Source organism: Mauremys reevesii, linkage group 9 (assembly GCF_016161935.1).
Source record: "Mauremys reevesii isolate NIE-2019 linkage group 9, ASM1616193v1, whole genome shotgun sequence".
Taxonomy (NCBI): domain Eukaryota; kingdom Metazoa; phylum Chordata; order Testudines; family Geoemydidae; genus Mauremys; species Mauremys reevesii.
In genome coordinates this window covers 12,015,776-12,035,060 of record NC_052631.1, presented here as the reverse complement: position 1 = coordinate 12,035,060, position 19,285 = coordinate 12,015,776, and the positions used below count along the sequence as shown (strand labels likewise).

At 39.6% G+C, this 19,285-nt stretch overlaps 1 protein-coding gene across 10 annotated transcripts in view; it reads right to left on the bottom strand.

Moving 5' to 3' along the window:
- The window catches only part of TBL1XR1 (TBL1X receptor 1), a 180,535-nt gene that overhangs the window by 26,083 nt on the left and 135,167 nt on the right, over window positions 1–19,285 (bottom strand). For 9 of the 10 annotated variants that reach the window (XM_039488938.1, XM_039488942.1, XM_039488933.1 and 6 more), the window contains one exon: window positions 1,508–1,610. In XM_039488938.1, the coding sequence (XP_039344872.1) occupies window positions 1,508–1,565 (58 nt within the window). In that variant the 5' untranslated portion in view covers window positions 1,566–1,610. Of the gene's footprint in view, window positions 1–1,507; window positions 1,611–2,929; window positions 2,948–19,285 lie in introns of those variants that run through there. The other variant, XM_039488943.1, reaches the window with a different exon arrangement.

The window sequence follows — 19,285 nt, the reverse complement described above, 5'->3', positions numbered from 1 at the left end:
CAACTACACTGTTGTAGGAAAGGCAGGCAGAGACACACAAAGATGCAATCAGATAGAGATGCAAAAGGAACAAGGGATATGAAAATTAGCCTCCAACAGATGGGTTGGAAGAAATAGAAGAATTTGGCCTAACTAGTGTATCCAATAGGACAGTGAAGGATTTTGTTTGGCTTTTGTTCTTCAGACAACAACACAAAGAAACCATATAGGCACAGATGGGTCCCAAATAACCATGTTCACGAAATATACACAAACATGCATGTCTAGCTACATATTGTTGCTCTGACTGGTTTCTGAGGGCTTCTAAAACATAGAAAACAGTAAGCACCATTAGAGGACTCAAACTATTTAAAGGGATACTACCCTTGTAGTAAAAAAAACAGGAGTACTTGTGGCACCTTAGAGACTAACAAATTTATTTGAGCTACAGCCCACTTCGTCGGATGCATGTAGTGGAAAATACAGTAGGAAAAGACACACACACACACAGCGAGAGAGCATGAAACAATGGGCGTTAGGATACACACTATAAGGAGAGTGATCAGTTAAGGTGAGCTATTATCAGCAGGAGAGAAAAATAACTGTTTGTAGTGGTAATGAAAATGGCCCATTTCCAGCTATTGACAAGGAGATGTAAGGAACTGGGGGGTGGGGAGGGAATAAGCATGGGGAAATAGTTTACCCTTTTAGTGTATACTACAGATGTCATTGCTCCGTATAGGCACAATAGGGGTGGCGGGGGGGAACAAAAACACCTTCCTTTGTTTATGACAACAGCATTAGACTTTTGCTCTACCCTGCTATCCTCAAGAGCTAGGAGACTTCTGTTAGTCTTGCACTAAGGAGCAAAGATTCACACATGAGGAACCTATACAGATAGCGTCTTCAGAAAAGGGAATTTACTTTAGAGATTCTAAAATACATTCCTGGTAAAAATCTATTTATCCACATTTACAGTATGACAAATTCTATGATTCATTTTTGTCTCATTCATTGATGTTTCTTTGTTTGAAACAGAGTCATATTAGCTTGTTCTATTTTCCTGCTTTGTCAAGAAACTCAGTCGCACAAGAACAACCTATAGGAGAGTCTTTTGGAGGACTCCAGAATGGAAGAATACCACAAGAGTATTTTTCTGCAGCAGACCTCTTCAAGCGGCCCAGAGCATGAAGAATCTTGGCCATCCAGCACATCAAAGCTTCTTCTGAGCAAATGAGTTTCCTGAGACTCAACGAGCCCTTATTTTATTAGTAAGAAGCTACCAAATTTAAAATTACTAAAGCTGATTAAGTTGCAAAAGGCAACTTAGCAGAATCGATCCTCATGATGGAGACAGATATAGAGAGAGAGCAACAAGAAGCAGTTCACATCTAGTGGATGAATCCACCGGGTTAAATTATAAATCCCAACACCATGAATCTGACAAAGCCAATTACAGATGAATTATTTCTTGCCTATCAAAGGAACTAAGAAATATTAACTTGATAATCATAATTCATGTACTCACCTGACTCTTGCAAGTATCTATATACCAGGAAGTTAACCTCATCACTGCTTATACTCATCTTTATTCCCACTTAAACCATGAGGTCACGACAAAGGATATAACCCTAAAAATAAAGTAAAGAACCGTAAGTTAGATAGGTATTTTTAAACAACCAATGCCAGTTTCTCAACAAATGGTATATAAAAACAAGACACTTCTTCACAATGTTGAAAATGTGGATTTTATTTCACAATGTAAAATGTCTGAATTTCCACCTTTAAAATGCCATTTGTCTCACACCATTGTAAAAGATCACTCTTTTAAAAATCAAGCCAGATACACAACCGATGTAAATTGACATAATTTGATGGCACTATTTTAATTAACAAAAGCCAAAGGACTGGCCTAATTTAAAAAACAACCAAAACACAACATGATATAGGTAATGTAGTTTGTAGCAAATCACATAATTAAACTAGAATTTATCTTTCACTATTTAAACTTCTTTCCACTTGGACAATGAAACTAAAATCCTTGCTTTAAACACTTATTTTCTAATCAATTTTATTTTCAGGTTCTCAGGCAACATCACAATGCTGAAATATATAGGCTGCAAAGACTGCAGGGATATATTTGTTCAGGAAAAAAGATATTTCCGTTAAAATAAAACCATGGTAATACTGTGGGCTCTGTAAAACCGTTATATTGGGGGGGGGGGGGAATTTTGACCTAACAGTATTCCTTTTAATAAAGGCTTTATCTGCTTTTAATTAACATTTGAATATGAATTTTATTTTTTTATTTGAGGTCTGCACAGTAACAATGAATGTCAGTGGCATTTACCAAGAAAAAAACAACTCCAAGTACATAGTTTCTGACAGAAATTTGGGCAATATTTTGTGGCATGTAATCCAAACAACTATCTGAAGGAATCTTAATATTTAGAACAAAGTGAACACTCTAGCCTTTGCCTCTGAAGACCTAGATTAAAATGCTAATTTAGGTTACAGTGAAAATGTAGTGGCCTCATCCTAGATTCTCAGTCGTAATCAAACTACCACACAACTTGCTATGACTGACAGTGTGTATTCAAGAAAGAGCTGTGATAGCAGAACTGTGGCAAGTTAAGATTGAGGTATGTTTACACGGCTGTGAAAATCTCTCACAAGGCCTGATCAAACTTTACGTGCCTCTAACAAGTGCTTGTAGTCCCTAACTTTAAGAAGTCTCAAATTCACACAAGAAGAAGGGGGACAATATGGAGGAATAGCACAGGTCTTATATAAGGTCAAACTGCACAGTCCATGTTATTCGTTTCTACTATGAAACCAAACCTGTTAGCCCACATTATGCTACAGAATCCATCAGGCACTATCTTGCTAACAGTCCTGCTCTTCCCCTATATCTACAGGTATACTTGATAATCATAATTCATGTACTCACCTGACTCTTGCAAGTATCTATATACCAGGAAGTTAACCTCATCACCATACCTATATCTACAGGTATGGTGCAACTATAAATGCACAGCTCATACATTAAATCAGAGACAGTGAATCTGCAGATGTGGAGAGGAAAATCAATTTTGGCCCCTAAAAAAAAAAAAAACCGGTATATTGGTGCAGAAAATCACTCAATACCATCAACCATAGTGCTGCCAATTATTGCAATAATTGGTGTTTTTCTTAAAGCCCCAAGAGCTGGGGTCAAGAGACTGATTCAGAATCCCTACTTCCACTTAAAAAAAATTAAGTTAGTTTCTAGCTCTCATAGTTGCAGAGAAAAGCTTAAAAATGTGAACTGAGCGCACCCTAAAGGCTCAGAAACCAGAAGACAAGATGCAACGTTTATGGCTTTGATTTTTTTAAAACAATGATTTTGAATGTTTTAGGTTGGCAATGCTGAGCTCACTGGTATCAGAGTTTGAAAAAGTTAGTCAAAAATGAAAACGAGACCTCCCCCCCCTCACCTTTTGACTAAAAGTTAGTCAAAAATGATTTTGCAACAAGATCTCATATTTCCTCGTTGTCCTGGCACCAGTAAAACATAAAAGGAAACAGTAGAGAATAGGCCATCTTGGATTGTCCAAAATGAATATCACTTCACAAAATAGGAATAAAACCTGTTGGCTTCCTCAGCTGGCTCCTATTGTAACTTGTAGGATGGTTGTGTGGTCATTTGATACTAAGGGTCAAGGAGAGGGAACTAAAAGGGAAGAAATTAGTGATGAAAAGCGAAGCCAAAACAAGAATAAAACCAAAGAAACCCATAAGACCAGGGTAACTAGACAGCTGAAATTTAAAAGACTTTACATTCTTTCTAGGACATTCTTTTTCTTTAAAATGAGAAAGAGACCAAATTGCAATTTCTATGCTACTTGAATCTTTTTCATCTCTCTCTTTCTTCTGAAGGCATAACAATGCTTACAATTGCTAGTTAGCAGGACCCAATGTCCAGATTTTAAAAGTATGTTGATATCCTTTTCTTACAAATAACACTTGGCATGTTTAGTTAAGTAGCTTACCTTAAAGTCACAAACATGCTGATAATGAAAAGAAAAAAGTGGGCAGTTTTTCTTGCTAAATCCACAAACTAAAAGGTAACACAGCTAATCATTTCTGGGGTTGACTAATTTCTGAAGAGCTGTCCTGCTGCAGGCTTAGGCATTTTGCCTTGCAAAAATACTAGAACAAATGTCTGAATTCTATAATTTCTATAATCATTTGGAATTTTAAAACAAGTTTAAATATAATTTTTAAGGCTCATGTTGCTAAACATAGGGAATATATGTACTCTTCAACTATGTTGTATGTATCAGCAACTCCACCTAGCATAAAAAAAACAACATCAAATACTAGTCCTTTTTAGACAGACTGTTCAGTTGTCAAACATTGTACATTATCCTATTACCCCAAACCACTAGCTAAAGGGAAGGAGTTCCATGGCAGAGGAAACAATAGTCCTCTATTAAAAAACAAAAAACAAACTAAAAAAACATAGTTGAGTTACAGGCCAATGTGGAAGTCTCCTTATGTTATATACCCACACACCCTGCAGAAATTCATAACACTGGCGTGGTGCCCCTACTACTATTTTATAGATTTTTCAGATTTCACTACATCATAAGAAAAATAAGAGAGAGACAATATGGAGAAATCAGGTGTGAATACAAATATTTAATATTTAGCAAATAAATAGCATTATTGCTACCAAGAGGGCTAGCTATTCAAAGCAGAATTGCAAAACTGTGATACAAACGTACCAGCCACCTGTTCTTTATCCTGATAATTGAAGATCAGGAAAAGCTAATATTTTACTTGTCTGTCAAAAGTGTTATTCACCTTAGGCAAGTAAGCTAGTAACATTTTGCAAGGCTGGTTCAAAGTGTTCTCCAGCAAGATGTTCAGTGAAGTAAGGAGAAATAACTGGCATTTGTCCCACATGAAAACAGGTTTTAGATCTCATTGCCAAAAGGTGGCAGAGTATAACACAAACTTTTGAAATACTGAACACTGCTTGAAAAATAAGAAAACATGTTAAATAAGCATAGAATCTGCCCAGTGAGGACATTAAAATAAAGAGAATTATTACAAGAAAAGGCTTGCACAAGTTTCCAGATTCTTTCACAGTCTTGGTTTTAGCCATTTTCTACAGCGCTTGTTTAAAATTGCTACCGACTCCAATACATCTGTATCACCTTTCATCCGAAGGGATCCCAGCTCTATACATGCAAGAAACAATTCACTACTGAATTCCACTGGCATGTCCCCCCTCTGGCTCCTATGCGTAGGACAGGGTTGGGGAATCTAGGGCCTGTGGGCCGGATCCGGCCCCACGGTTAATTTCATCTGACCCGTGGGGCAGGGGCCATGAGCGCCATCTTGCCCCGTTGCGGGGGTTGGGGGAGCCCTGAGTCTTGGTGCCTCCCTTCAGGGCTGGAGCCACAAGCAGGGGAAGTCCTGATGTGGCATGGCAGGAGTGATCTAGAGCTCCAGCATTTCGTATGTGTTGGAATGGCCTGGGAAGCTGTTACAGCCACACACCAGTTCTATCAGCCTTGAGGCAATGTGGAGGCTGAAGCCTTGTCAGGTAACAACTGAATCCAAAGCAGCCAGCTATATTAATACATCACAAGTGCTCAACTCAGCACAGCCATCCCATCACTTTCTCTTGGAACATACAGAGCTATATAGGATTTCTGCCAAGGAAAATAATAATAGGAATATAAATACATTAAATTAGCTAACCTACAAATTGACTGAATTTGTTTTTCCCAGAATTAGAACAAGGCCCAAAGTGGTGGTGGTACTTTGTTTTTTTTCTTTGGGGGCAGGGGCAGCAAGTGGAATGGAGACAGACAGAATGGGCCTGACGTAAAAAGAGTAAAAGAACAGGAAAAAATGAGAGAGAAAAAACTAAAAAATTACTGTCCATGAACAAGTCAAGGGACTGTTAATACATTTAATTCACTGATTTCCTGTGTATATTCTTATACGCTTGAGGGAAAGGAATGAGATGGCGAGTACTTTTCAGCACTTGAAATTATATTAATATTGCTCTTTACTCTGGATTCAATTAAATCATTGTGAAGAGATGGAGAAAATTCATTATTTATTCATTCATTCATGCAGAATCCTGTGGCAGATGAAGGCCTTATCAGCTCTTAAACCCTCCGGTTAATTTGAAAAAAAAACTGTCCACTGAAAATATTTTTTCAAATTTTGGCAGTTATGTATTGACCCCACAGCAGAGAGGCCTCTTGACATTTAAAAATTTAACAGTCTGGTCCTGCCAAAAGTACTAAATCTGGTCCTGACAACATTAACGCAAAACAGAGAAAAAATTTCCTGGAATCCACAATTTTTCAATGATATTTGGAAACCATTGAAATTTTTTCAACAAAGCCTAAAAGTCCCATTTTAAAAGGGACTTTTAGGTATCTATAAGCCTATGTCATATTGAAATCAATGCCTAGGTCACTATTAAAAATGGGACTTACAAGAACAGAGCTATGAAATTTAGATTGAAAAATGTTATCTATGCCAAGAAGTTACAGTTCCTAAGCCAAGGAAGAATGGGTTGGGGTTCCTCATCCCAGCCTAAAGGGAACACGCCGGCCCTGATTAGGCACATGCCTAATACCTTCCTGGGTAAATCAAAAAACATCAAACACAAACATCATCTTAAGTTTCCTCCAGTGACCTAAAATTTCCCTCCAGGATCTCCTGTATCCTAGTTCCCGCTTCCTAAAGGACCACTCCCACTGCCTGTATATCCTGGGTAGAGTTAATGAGGGGCACCTACCACAATGAATGAAATTTCAGCAACTTCATGCAGGCTTCTAACGCCTGCTAACTAGGAGGTCAACAGCAGAGCCCTGGACCTTGTAAATACAAAGTATTTCTCAAAATGCAGCAAAGGAATTATTTAGTTCTGGTAGATTTAGACTGCACAACAGAGAGGTCTATCCAATGCTCCGGGTGCCTTTGAAAAACATCGTGCATAAACAGACTCCTGCATTTACTCACACATAATGGTACCATGACCACAACATGAATATCTCCGAAATGTACTAAACCCCTCCAACAAAGACACAAACATTAGTCAGGTTCTTTTCCCCACTTTACAAGAAACCCTGGAAAATAACTTCTATTTTATTTTTAAGCACGCACACACAAAGGTGGAATCACATTTTTTTTTTAGATTCGTACCATTTTTATGACCATGCTCTTTAAAATAAAACCAATTGAATTAATGAATCTGAAAAGTCCAGATACTTGGTTTATTTATAGATTCCAAGGCCAGAAGGGACCATTGTGATCATTTAGTTCAGGGTGGGCAAATTTTTGGCCCCAGGGCCACATTTGGGTATGGAAATTGAATGGGGGGCCATGAATGCTCACAAAATTAGGGACTGGGGTGCGGGAAGAGGTGAGGGCTCCAGCTGGGGGTGGGGGCTTTGGGGTGGGACCAGAAATGAGGAGTTCAAGGTGCAAGTGGGCGCTCTGGGCTGGGACCAAGGAGTTCAGAGGGCGGGAGGGGGATCAAGGCTGGGGCAGGGGGTTGGGTGCAGGAGAGGGTCAGGGTTCAGGCTCCAAGTGGCGCTTACTTCAAGCAACTTCAGAAGCAGCAGCATGTCTCCTCTCCAGCTCCTATGCGGAGGCGCAGCCAAGCAGCTCTGCATGCTGCCGTGACCACAGGCACCGCCCCTGCAGCTCCCATTGGCTGCAATTCCCGGCCAACAGGAGCTGTGGGGGCAGCATGTGGAGTCCCCTGGCTGCCCCTACGTGTGGGAGCCAGAGGGGGGACATGCTGCTGCTTCCGGGAGCCGCATGGAGTGGAGCAAGCCCCTGAGCCTGCTCCCCGGCTGGAGCACCGGAGCGGGGCAAGCCCTGGACCTGCTCCCTGGTGGGAGCTTGAGGACCAGATTAAAACATCCGGAAGGCTAGATGCAGCCCCCGGGCCATAGTTTGCCCACCTCTGATTTAGTTGGACCTCCTGTTATTACACAAGCCACAGACCTTCCTCTAAATAATTCCTTCTTGAACTACAGAATATCTTTTTTTTTTTAAACTGATCTTGATTTAAAAATTGCCAGTGATGGAGAATCCACCACAATCTTTGCTAAAGTTCCAGTGACAGTAAATTGTTTAGCTAGATAAGCACTGAGAAAAGAATATGCTTATTTATACAACCTTTTGGAAAGTTTTATTTCAACTCTCCATAGTTTACATAAACACCATGTAGTGTAAAAGGGATCTCCCCAGCAATACACCATTTCTCTAAAGGTTATTCTTCACAGTACTTTGCAGATTAATTTTAAGATCCATAACTTATGGAACCCCATCTGCTAGACATTGGTATCTCTACATGAAGCAAGCAATACAACTTTGCTATCACGGGCCCTGGGCATCTATACAGAAGGTGCTTAAGCATCATCAAGGAAGGTAGGGGAGCCTTGGGGAGTAGTGATGTTTCACCTTTAAACAGATTCAGGCTAGGTTCAGGGCAGAGATTGGGCTGAGGTTGAGAACATTTTTTGTGGCTGATGTGCTCTCCCCATTCTTAGTAAATTCCAAATGAAAAGTATTTTGGATTTCCAATTTCAGTGGCAAGTTCCAACTTCACAGTTAATGTTTATGAGCAAGTTATAAAACTTCAGAACACAACAGCAGGTCTTAACAAGAATGCCAATACATTCTGTGCTATAACACTGAATTTCACTGGTATTAAAAAAGTGCCCTTTCTCAAGACGTAAAAACTAAAACATGAAGAAAAAGTTTTATAAAATGCTTGTGTCCTATATTTATAAAAGTTTCCCTGCAAGATCATGTCTGAAGTTGATAAGAGTTCCTTATGGTAAAGAGTTGGCCCAACTCAAGGAGAAAATTTTATTGTGGATGTATTTATTAAGAAATCAGTTTTAATTATAACTGGCATTTTCCCATAAGTCTTTAAATGTTGTCTCTTCTTTGATTATATTATTGACGTACTGCCCCAAAATGTTCTGTTTGTTTTCACATTTTCATTTGAGAGACTTTTTCCTACCATCGGGCACATTATAAACAGGCCTTGTTAGGATTCTTATGGTTTTTGACAATGCTGTTATTAGGGAATCTCTCTAACCTTCTGAATTCAAAGGAAAACACTTTTAAAGTCCTCGGTGGATAAGAAAAACTGGCTTTGTTGTAAGGTTCGCATAGTTCAAACGGAAAAAGCATCACTATTTCGGAATTTACTCATCTCTTAACTGCTGTTATTTAAAAATATTCTTTTGCTTTCAAAACTCAAGAGGAGATGTCAAATATGAAAACATATTAACAAACTTCCCTGTAATTCTACTTAATGAACCGTCGCTCTTACTTGCATCCCATATAGTCATGCTTTAATTGTTTTCCTCCTAGCAGTCTAAAACATGAGCTGCTTTTCACATCTTCATCTTTTATCTCTAATGCTTTGGTCTTATTTTTAAATCACTATAATACAGCTCTATTTTCAAATACTGAAACATAATTTTTCTTTTCCCTGTCCGACTTTTTTCCTTAGCTCACTCGGTAAATAGTTATATAAATATTCAGCTTTACTGACCTAATTTATGGCAGCAGTCTCCATCTTTCCATGCCAATTTGAGTGTACAGAGCACACAATGTGACATAGACAGTTTGGAATTTCCTAAAGACAGAGAATTACAACCCTAAAAGAAAAATGAACTAAAATGATAACAAGATCCTCACAAGCTTCAAATCTGGGCATTAAGTCCCCAGAAACACCTAGCATAGTTCTAGTGTAAGGCACAGATATGATTTATTTCTTGTTTTTGCCTAAGAACATAACATAAGAATGGCCATAATGGGTTAGACCAAAGGTCCATCCAGCCCAGTATCCTGTCTACCGACAGTGACCAATGCCAGGTGTCCCAAAGGGAGTGAACCTAACTCCTGCCATCCATCTCCACCCTCTGACAAACAGAGGCCAGGGACACCATTCCTTACCCATTCCAGCTAATAGCCATTAATGGACTTAATCTCAATGAATTTATCTAGTTCTCATTTAAACCTTGTTATAGTCCTAGCCTTCACAACCTCTTCAGGCAAGGAGTTCCACAGGTTGACTGTGCACTGTGTGAAGAACTTCCTTTTATTTGTCTTAAAACTGCTGCCCATTAATTTCATTTGGTGGCCCCTAGTTCTTATATTATGGGAACAGGTAAATAACTTTTCCTTATTTACTTTCTCCACACTCCTCATGATTTTATATACCTCTATCATATCCCCACTTAGTCTCCTCTTTTCCAAGCTGAAAAGTCCTAGTCTCTTTAATCTCTCCTCATATGGGACCCATTCCAAACCCTTAATCATTTTAGTTGCCCTTCTCTGAACCTTTTCTAATACCAGTATATCTTTTTTAAGATGAGGAGACCACATCTGTATGCAGTATTCAAGATGTGGGCGTACCATGGATTTATATAAGGGCAATAAGATATTCTCCGTCTTATTCTCTAGCCCTTCCTGTTTGCTTTTTTGACTGCCACTGCACAATGAGTGGACGTCTTCAGAGAACTATTCATGATGACTCCAAGATCTCTTCCCTGATTAGTTGTAGCTAAATTAGCCCCCATCACATTGTCTTAACTCTGAAGTTACTATTTTTCATTAGCTCCTGACATTTTTATCATTGTTTAAATTTATGAAACTCTTTTGGCTACTAAATGTACATTTCTTGTGTTTGGGGGGGGGGGCTTAAAGTTAGTAACATCTAGAGCCTTTTTACGAAGAATTTTTTCTAGTTCAATATAAATCGGTGTATTTCAAATGCAGCCATTTAATGTCAACAATTTGTTAACTGCTTCAAAAAACATGGGATTTGTTTGTACTTTCTTTAATATCTGTAGACTAAAATGCACTAAAAATACTCTTTTACTTACTTTATATTTCAGTATTTATTTAAAATTGTTTATCTGAGCTATGAGTTAATGGGATACTGTTCTATGTAAAGTCAGCATAGTCCCTCAAGACTACCCAGCTACCATTAAAAGTTATAAAGAGATCTGTTTTGTGTGCAACCATCTTACTATAGAATATTTCACTTGACTATTAAACCTCAAGCAACAGCTCTTACATATATTTCCATGGAATTCTGATGGAGTGCAAGGGGCTATTATCCAGGGTAGCTGGAAGGTTAGATAAAGCTATTTTCAGTATTTTAAAAATGTACTTCTTGGTGGCCATGGCTTTTGTAAGTGTCCAGAGTTGACTACAGTAATATTTAAAACTTATTAAATTTAAATATTAATGTTTATATTTAAATATTTAAACTGGGGCTTTATGTCATTCAACGTTGTTTACATGCTTAAATTCTTGTTACTCTGTTACAGACAATACACCAGATCAATTGTCCAGACCTGACAGACAACAGATTTACTCTCCTGATTTCCTTACTTTGGTGATACGTATTTTCCTATTCTAAGCAACATTATCACAGAAGCTATTAGTTAAATCTTAAAGGACAAATTTTGGCTGCTCGGTGCACATAGGCACATGCCAGTAAAATTAGGGCAGGGGGAAAACATTTGGTGGGAGTTTTCTGACTCAATTAGATTTATCCCCCCAAAAAACATGAGAGAAGACACTGTCAGATATCTCTGATGGGAACCAAGAATGAACATTCTAGTAGAGGGATTCAAGGTCCAAGGGCTTTACTGATGAAGACCCCACCCCCAAGGTCTAATTGAATTGCCCAGCAGTAACTATAACCAATACTTTAACTAATAACATATTAAAAGAGTCAACCATAGCCCCCTGAAATAATTGGCCTGTCGTAAAAGTGCATAAAGAAATTAACAAACAATTAAGAAATTCCCCTTGACCGCACTCCTGTGTCAATCCAGCTGTTGCATATTTATATATATGGGGGGCGGGGGGAGAAGAGAATTACCTCAGAAACGTAACCTGCACTTTCCAGATCCCATATATGAGGCTATATCTACCCTGTAATGCCTGAGTAGAAGTATAGAAGCCCACCTTGTTGCTTTCTCTGCCCCGAGAGTTGGCTTTCAGAAAAGCAGTAGTCTTTCCTTGGCCAAGTAAGCCTCTGTAATTCCACCCTTAAACCATTAGAAGAATGTCCCTTTGGATATAGTAAAGCTCCTTTAGGATGCCTACTTAAATTCAATAAGGCTCTTGTAGTCTGGACACAAAGACGCCAACTTAAACATGTGTTTAGGTGCTTTCTGAAAAAGGGACAGGATAGGGAAATGCTAAGATTCCTGGGATCTGGACACAGATGGTGGAGACACCTCAACTACAAGAAAGGAGAAAACTGGGATCAGCCCTGACCACTACCTTGTTTTACGACCCAATCGAACTCAACACTTTAGTGTGTGCATAACTTTAAGCATATGAATAGTCCAATTTGAGTATTAAAGTTGAGCATGTGCTCAACTGCTTTGCTGCACCAGGACCTAAGTGAAAAATTCACTCATGGTTAAGTAAGGAGAGTGCTTGCAATTCCATTGCTCATCATACTGAGTGAACAGCTCCCCAGAACACAATCTTCAGAGAAAAGAACTGAACAAGAATGCTGATCTGATAATCAAAGGGCTGGCCCATGAAATCATTCAGGAAAATCAGGCTGAGAGCCCAAAACAAAAAGACCTTATTTGGGGAAGTAGTGTGTCATCTGCCCTTGAAAAACAGAAAAACAAAACAAAAAAAAAATCCCCAAAACCCGCAGAAAAGTCCCTCTGAACCGGAAATGGAGGCAAAATGCATACTATTGAGAGCTTCTGCCTGGACTCAAAAGGGACTAACACTCACAAATGTCCTCTGTGTGTGGCAATGTACCACTGAAGAAGGGCGAGCAGAGTGACTGCGTGATTACCAGATCCAAAAATTACAGAAAACTATACAAACAAACATTTAACAATGATTATACAAGGTTTGTACCCTCACAGCTGATTTATTCCTGTCTCCACCCACTAGAAAACCTAGTGTGTAATCCAGCATGTGAGAATGATCAAGAACATTCTATTTTTCCAAATATGTTGCTACTGATATTCCCACAATAGATCATTCAGAGCTCTATTTAAGAGGTTGTGTCAATTGAATTGAATTTTATGGTCTCCTGCTGGTACATAAGTGCAAAGGCAAAGCTGAGGGGTTTATTTTCAAAACAGGAGACATTGATCCTGTGACAATGTTCCATTACAGTGACTTTATTTCTATTAGACACAGTGATTACATCTACATCAATCGTTTGTACTGATGGATACTGGTGCTCTAAGAGTGACACCGTTTCTCACTATATGTTACTGTTGATCAGCTGCATACTGATTGGTTTGAGAATAGACTTATGCAGAGCTTCAAATAATAACTATTTATCTATAAGGAAAACGCTTAAAGTTATACTAGATATATAAATTAGCTGGTTTCTGACTGACTGAGGGTTAGTTTGTTTGTTTTGGAAACCCTGTTAGCAAATAGCAATTAATGACCCAGCAATCTGGCATAGGTCCATTTGTTATGATTAATATAATTAGGTTACTGACAGTAATGATAGTGTCTCTGTGGTCCTTGCAACCGTTTTCTGCTGAAGGAATCCTTGATACTCCTGCAGTAGTATTGCTATCTTGACAAGAGATTTCAGAAAAAAAGGTAGATGAGCATACCACTTGAGTTTTGTTAAGAAATCAATTATCTGTTTTGCGGTCGCAGAGATAGATCCTGAAACTCACCACCTGCTTTGTTTCCCCTTTCCCACTACCCTCACCATCTATAGTTCCAACCAGCTTTACCTATTCTTTTTCTCCTCCCCATCCCTATCCTCCTCCTTCTCCCAACCACATAAATCCAACACACTCTTCAACCACCTCCTCCTCACCTCCAGTGACATCTGCCCCAAACCTGGCCCCTCACCCACTCCACTCCACCATCACCACTTCTGCCCCTTCCCTTCTAGCCTCATGACCATCCCTTGTCACCTCTTATCTCTCCTTCTCCTGCTTCCTATGGAATGCTTACCCATCTCTAAAAGCATCACAGCCATCTGTGACCTCTTCACTTCTTGCCCTGGTCATCTCCAGGTTCCAAGAGAGATCTGGATCTTCCTGGTGAAACCACCTCAGCAGCTGCAGTCTCTTAGAGCAACTTCATTTGTTCCTGCACTCTGTACCAAGAATCAACCCCAGAGGAATGTGGTGGGGATGTTATGCTTAGCTTCTCCTGCTCCTGCTGCTTCCAACTTCTCCCTATTCTTACTCCTTCTGTGACCAGCACTCCTTCCAGCTCTTTTCGCTTCTTCCCCCGCAACGCTGTTATCAGGTTTTGATTCCTAGCTCGCCACCTTCCTTACATCAATCTCCCACTCATCCTCGATGACTTTATCTTCCATGCTGATGGCCTCTGCAAACCACTAAACACCTATCTTCTTGCTCGCACCTCAAATCAATTCTTCCACTGACCAAACTGACCACTCACTTCAGCTAGATCTTCACCAAACATTGCTCTCTCTCTCCATTGCAGAGTTCCCTTTTTCGATCATCATCAACACCAATACCTTATCTTCCTCTCTCAGCTCCCTCCTCCCTAGCCTCTCTTTACTTTCTTCCATTGACATTTCCTTTATTATCACCATTCCACGCTCTCGTCCTCCTCTCCCACCACAAGGTCTGTTCTGCTATTCCCTAGTTATAGCTCACTCCCAACAAGCTGTGACTTCTGCCTTCTACTAAACACTGTACATCTGATTGTTACCTCATCCTCTTACCTCCAGCACTCCCAGCCTGTCTGTTTTGTTCACCTGTTGCATACTGCCTCTATGTAGACAATAAGCGGTCTGGGGCAGCTCTCTATGGCTTTTGCTGCTTGTCTGTACATCACCTACCACAACGGAACCTGGATTAGGATTTCTCAGTGCTACTATGCTACAAAAATAATAATAATAGATCCAGTGTTTCAAGTTTAGGTCCTAACAAAAACAGGCAATTTTGTCACACACCTAAATAAAAACAATCCACCTCCATCGATGGATCCGTGGGAACCAAGGAGGCTATATACACTGATGCCCCTTGATGAAATTTGTAAGTGTTCCTAGATCTGGAACACTTCTTGAAGTTCTCTGCTTCAGTGTCTTGATTTGTGTCACAGAATGAAAGGAAAGGCCCTGTGACCAACTGGCTAATTGATAGAAAAGGAAAGTTGTATAAGGTTTTATAAGGCAGGGAAGAGTGGACAGGAGAAGAGGGAGATTGAGAGCTTTCTGTGAGAGAGAGTAAGGAGCATCAGGGGAGTGCTGCTGGGAACAGAGACGAGGAGAAGGGAAGATGAGCTCCAACATGATCTCTGAGGGAAGCAGTGGGGGAAGCCTTCTAGCAGCTTGGTCTGAGACTCCAGAGAGCAAAGCCCAAGAACAGTGACCTGGCTATCCCAGAGACTGGGAGAAGCCAGGGAGGACTGAGATGCTGTACTAGCTGGGGAAATTGAAACCAAACCTCAGAGAAATGGGACTGTGAAAAATTAGCCAGGCCTCAGAAAGGAGAGGCCTCAGTGGAATACCTCAGAAAGAGACTTTATTTGAATCTGCAACATAGACAGACCTTCAGGAAAGAAGGGTCTGTATGCAGTGGGAGATGGGACGAAAGAGACCGAGTTTGAGGAAACAGTAGGTTAATAAACTAGTCCCCAAGAAGGTGTGTTGGTATGCAACACGAGCCTTGGTGGACTTATTGGGGGGCTCCTGGGTGAAGGAAAACTGAGGCTGGGTGCTGCAGAACAGGCACATTCATTGACAACTTGCCTTGGCATGCTTCTTTGGTTTTTTTTATTATTATTATTTTGTTTAAAAAGAAGTTGCTAGAGGTACTAAGGACTCAAAGTACCCAGAAAAATCCTCTGCTCCTCTACGGCCCATTCTGTCTTTTCCAGTGATTGACTGAGGGCATCAGATCCAATTACACTGATCTCTTAGACAGAGAAGGCTAAGGGAACATGACCTCCTTCAACAGTATGACCTTGAAGCATCACTAGCATGTTTGTTTTGCTCTGGCTTAAAAAGCCACAAATGCAAATTACCCCATATGGGTCTTTTTAAGCAATTCATATGTGAAAATAAAATGTCTTTTGGATCAGCATAAAAATTAGTCAAAACTAACCTATTAAAGATAAAAACTAGCTAAAACTACACTAGCAACATAAATCAGAAGCACACATGAGGCAAGGAAAACGTTTCCCAAGTGGCATGGCAGAAAGAGAGGCACAGAGAATCGTTATGGGGTCTTCTATAACCACTATTGGAATGGAGGAGTCATGCGTGTTCTCTAATTGTTAAACTGATTCAGAAAAGCTCCTGGGTTGCCAGGCACATCACACAACTTCTGCAGTGGCGATACAAGCAAGCAATTTGATTATTATTGGGGGGGGGGGGGTGAGGAGAGAGAGAGAAAATAACTAGGTGGTCTGTTCACAGAGCAGGTGGAGAGAGTTTGATCTTTTCAAAATGCAAATAAAACTGACTTGCTTCCTCATTATTAAGACTGTTCCTATATGCTATTCCCCAGGAGAAAGGTTTTAGAATTATCAGCTCTGTCAGCATCTAGTTTAGGGATAACAAATACTTTTTCTGAAATTCTTGTGTGAGTGCATGAAAGCTGCCAAATTTTTCCTGAGGCAGATGTTCTGTTGAATACTACCTATGAGTCCACTGTGTCTGAAAAATGAAGGGTGAAACGGAAAACCCCTGTGAGAAAATACCATAATGAAAAAACAGAATTTCATGGGATTGAGAGAACTTTCAACTCCAATTTCTGAGGTTTTTACTACTGAAAATATAAACTTTTAACCAGGGAGAAATATAATCTTCATTTTTAATTACCATTAGTTGAGCATTACTACTTCAGAACCTGCTTCTTATCTAAGATTAGGCCAGATACATTCCTCTGCATTTGGGATGAAGAAGTAGCTAGCAGCATCTCCTTTGACTAGTGGGAACAAAGTGAATTAAGAGTGTTGCGATGGCACTGAGTATGTTTCTATAATGGCCTCCATTTATTAGCATGAAGGGCATTACTACCCATGAGTCTTGGACTGATGTCAAATATGCAGATTCATGCTTATGAATATTAATGATAGAAATACACTATAGTTTAGACTCACCCCTTTCCCTCCCCACATTAACCCAGATATTAAACACATCGAGAATGTATACTGCACTTGGACTCTGGTATTTAGTAATGAAAATATGTGCCAGCATAGGGAAGAGGGATAGTTCAGTGGTCTGAGCACTGGCCTGCTAAACATAGGGTTGAGAGTTCAATCCTTGAGGGGGTCATTTAGGGATCAGGGGCAAAAATCTGTCTGGGGATTGGTCCTGCTTTGAGCAGGGGGTTGGACTAGATGACCTCCTGAGGTCCCTTCAAACCCTGATATTTTATGATCACACAGACTCTCCAAAGCCATGAAACATGCCATAGAGCCTAGAATAAATTTAACTTAAGCTATCTGGACAAGTTTCCCTTAGGCCTAGGTAAACACCTTGGGAAGAGTTAAGACAAGTAACCCAGAATTGACTTATTTGGTACAACAACAAAAAGGGTAACAATAATATCAAAACCAGACTTCAATCAGAAACTGCAGAACTGGAATTAATTTGCAAACTTGACACCATCAAATTAGGCCTGAATAAAGACTGGGAGGGGCTGGGTCACTACAAAAAATAATTTTCCCTCTGTTGATACTCACCCCTTCTTGTCAACTGTTGGGAATGGACCACATCCACCATGACTGAGTTGGCCTTGTTAGCGCTGACCCCCCACTTGGTAAGGCAACTCCCGTATTTTCATGTGCTGTATATTTATACCTGCCTACTGTATTTTCCACTCCATGCATCTGATGGGTGGGTTATAGCCCATGAAAGCTTATGCCCAAATAAATTTGTTAGTCTCTAAGGTGCCACAAGGACTCCTCGTTTTCTGTTTGTTTGTTTTTAATAGTTTAGAAGGGGACTTTTCCCCTCCCACACACATTTTCAATACCATCTTTGCTTTTCTGGATAGTTAAATCTGGAAAATAAGCCACTTTTCTCACTATCCCACACCCCATAAACAATCTGCATCCAGGCTACGTTTTCATTCAAAAATGTTCAACCATGACAAAAAGCAAGTGTGTTACCAATGCAAACATGATCAAAGGACATTTTTGTTTTTTAAATAACACAACCTCCAAACCTCACCCCATACATACCTATATGCAATTAAAAGGCTGACTAGTAGGAAGAAATAATTAAATCAGCACTATCTCAGAGTTTTAAGAAGGGGAGACGCGATACTTAAAACAAAATAACTGCTCATACTGTGATAATGAATTAGAGAAGGGAGGGTTACAAAAATTAAAGAACAACAAACATGCTTCTGGACTTCAAGATTTAACAAGAATGACATTTTAAATAAAATGTCAAGTAAAATGTTCAAAAACACCCACATGACTTAGAAGCCTAAGTCCCATTGACTTTCATTCAGAATTAGTCTTAGGCTCCAAGGGGCCAGATTTTCAAAGGTATTTAGGCACCTAAAGACGTAGATAGGTACTTAGTGGGATTTTCAAAAGCACCTACCTAATTACCATAGATTTGGGAGTTAGGCAACTAACCTCCTTGGGTGCTTTTGAAAGTCCCACTCAGCATCTATCTTTAGATACCTAAATATCTTTGAAAATCTTTCCCCAAACTGCCTCATCATTGAAAATAGGACTTAGACTCCTAAATCATTCAGGCACTCTTGAAAACTTTCCCCACCATGTTTTGCTCAACCACCTTTTTATTACTTAAAAAATAAATGATACAAGCTATCAAATGTATAAATGCAATTTAAAACACTAAGGCCCAGTAACCTAAAGGATGCAGTAACACTGGAAATCCATGAATTCAGTCAGTTCATATTATACCTGACAACAGTGAGGATGACACCAGAGTTGCACATATACCCCATTACTGGGTAAAGGTACAAGATGTAACATACCCTTTTTCAAATACACTCTTGTTTACTTAACATCTGTTCAACCCTGGATTGCAAAACAAAAACAACAAAAAATCTTTTAAGGCCAACTTCAAGCTTCTTTCATAACCAATAATGGCTATTCTGAGAAATAAAAAGTATATGACAAGTAGTACGTTTCTGGCACTGTGAGATTCCAACCAGCTTTCCCCCCTGCATTAAATGTAGAGCAAATTTCATAGTAGCAGTTTGTTACTGGTGATCTTAACTCTTCCACCCAGGCCTGGGAACAGTTACATGTGGATATGACCTACTGG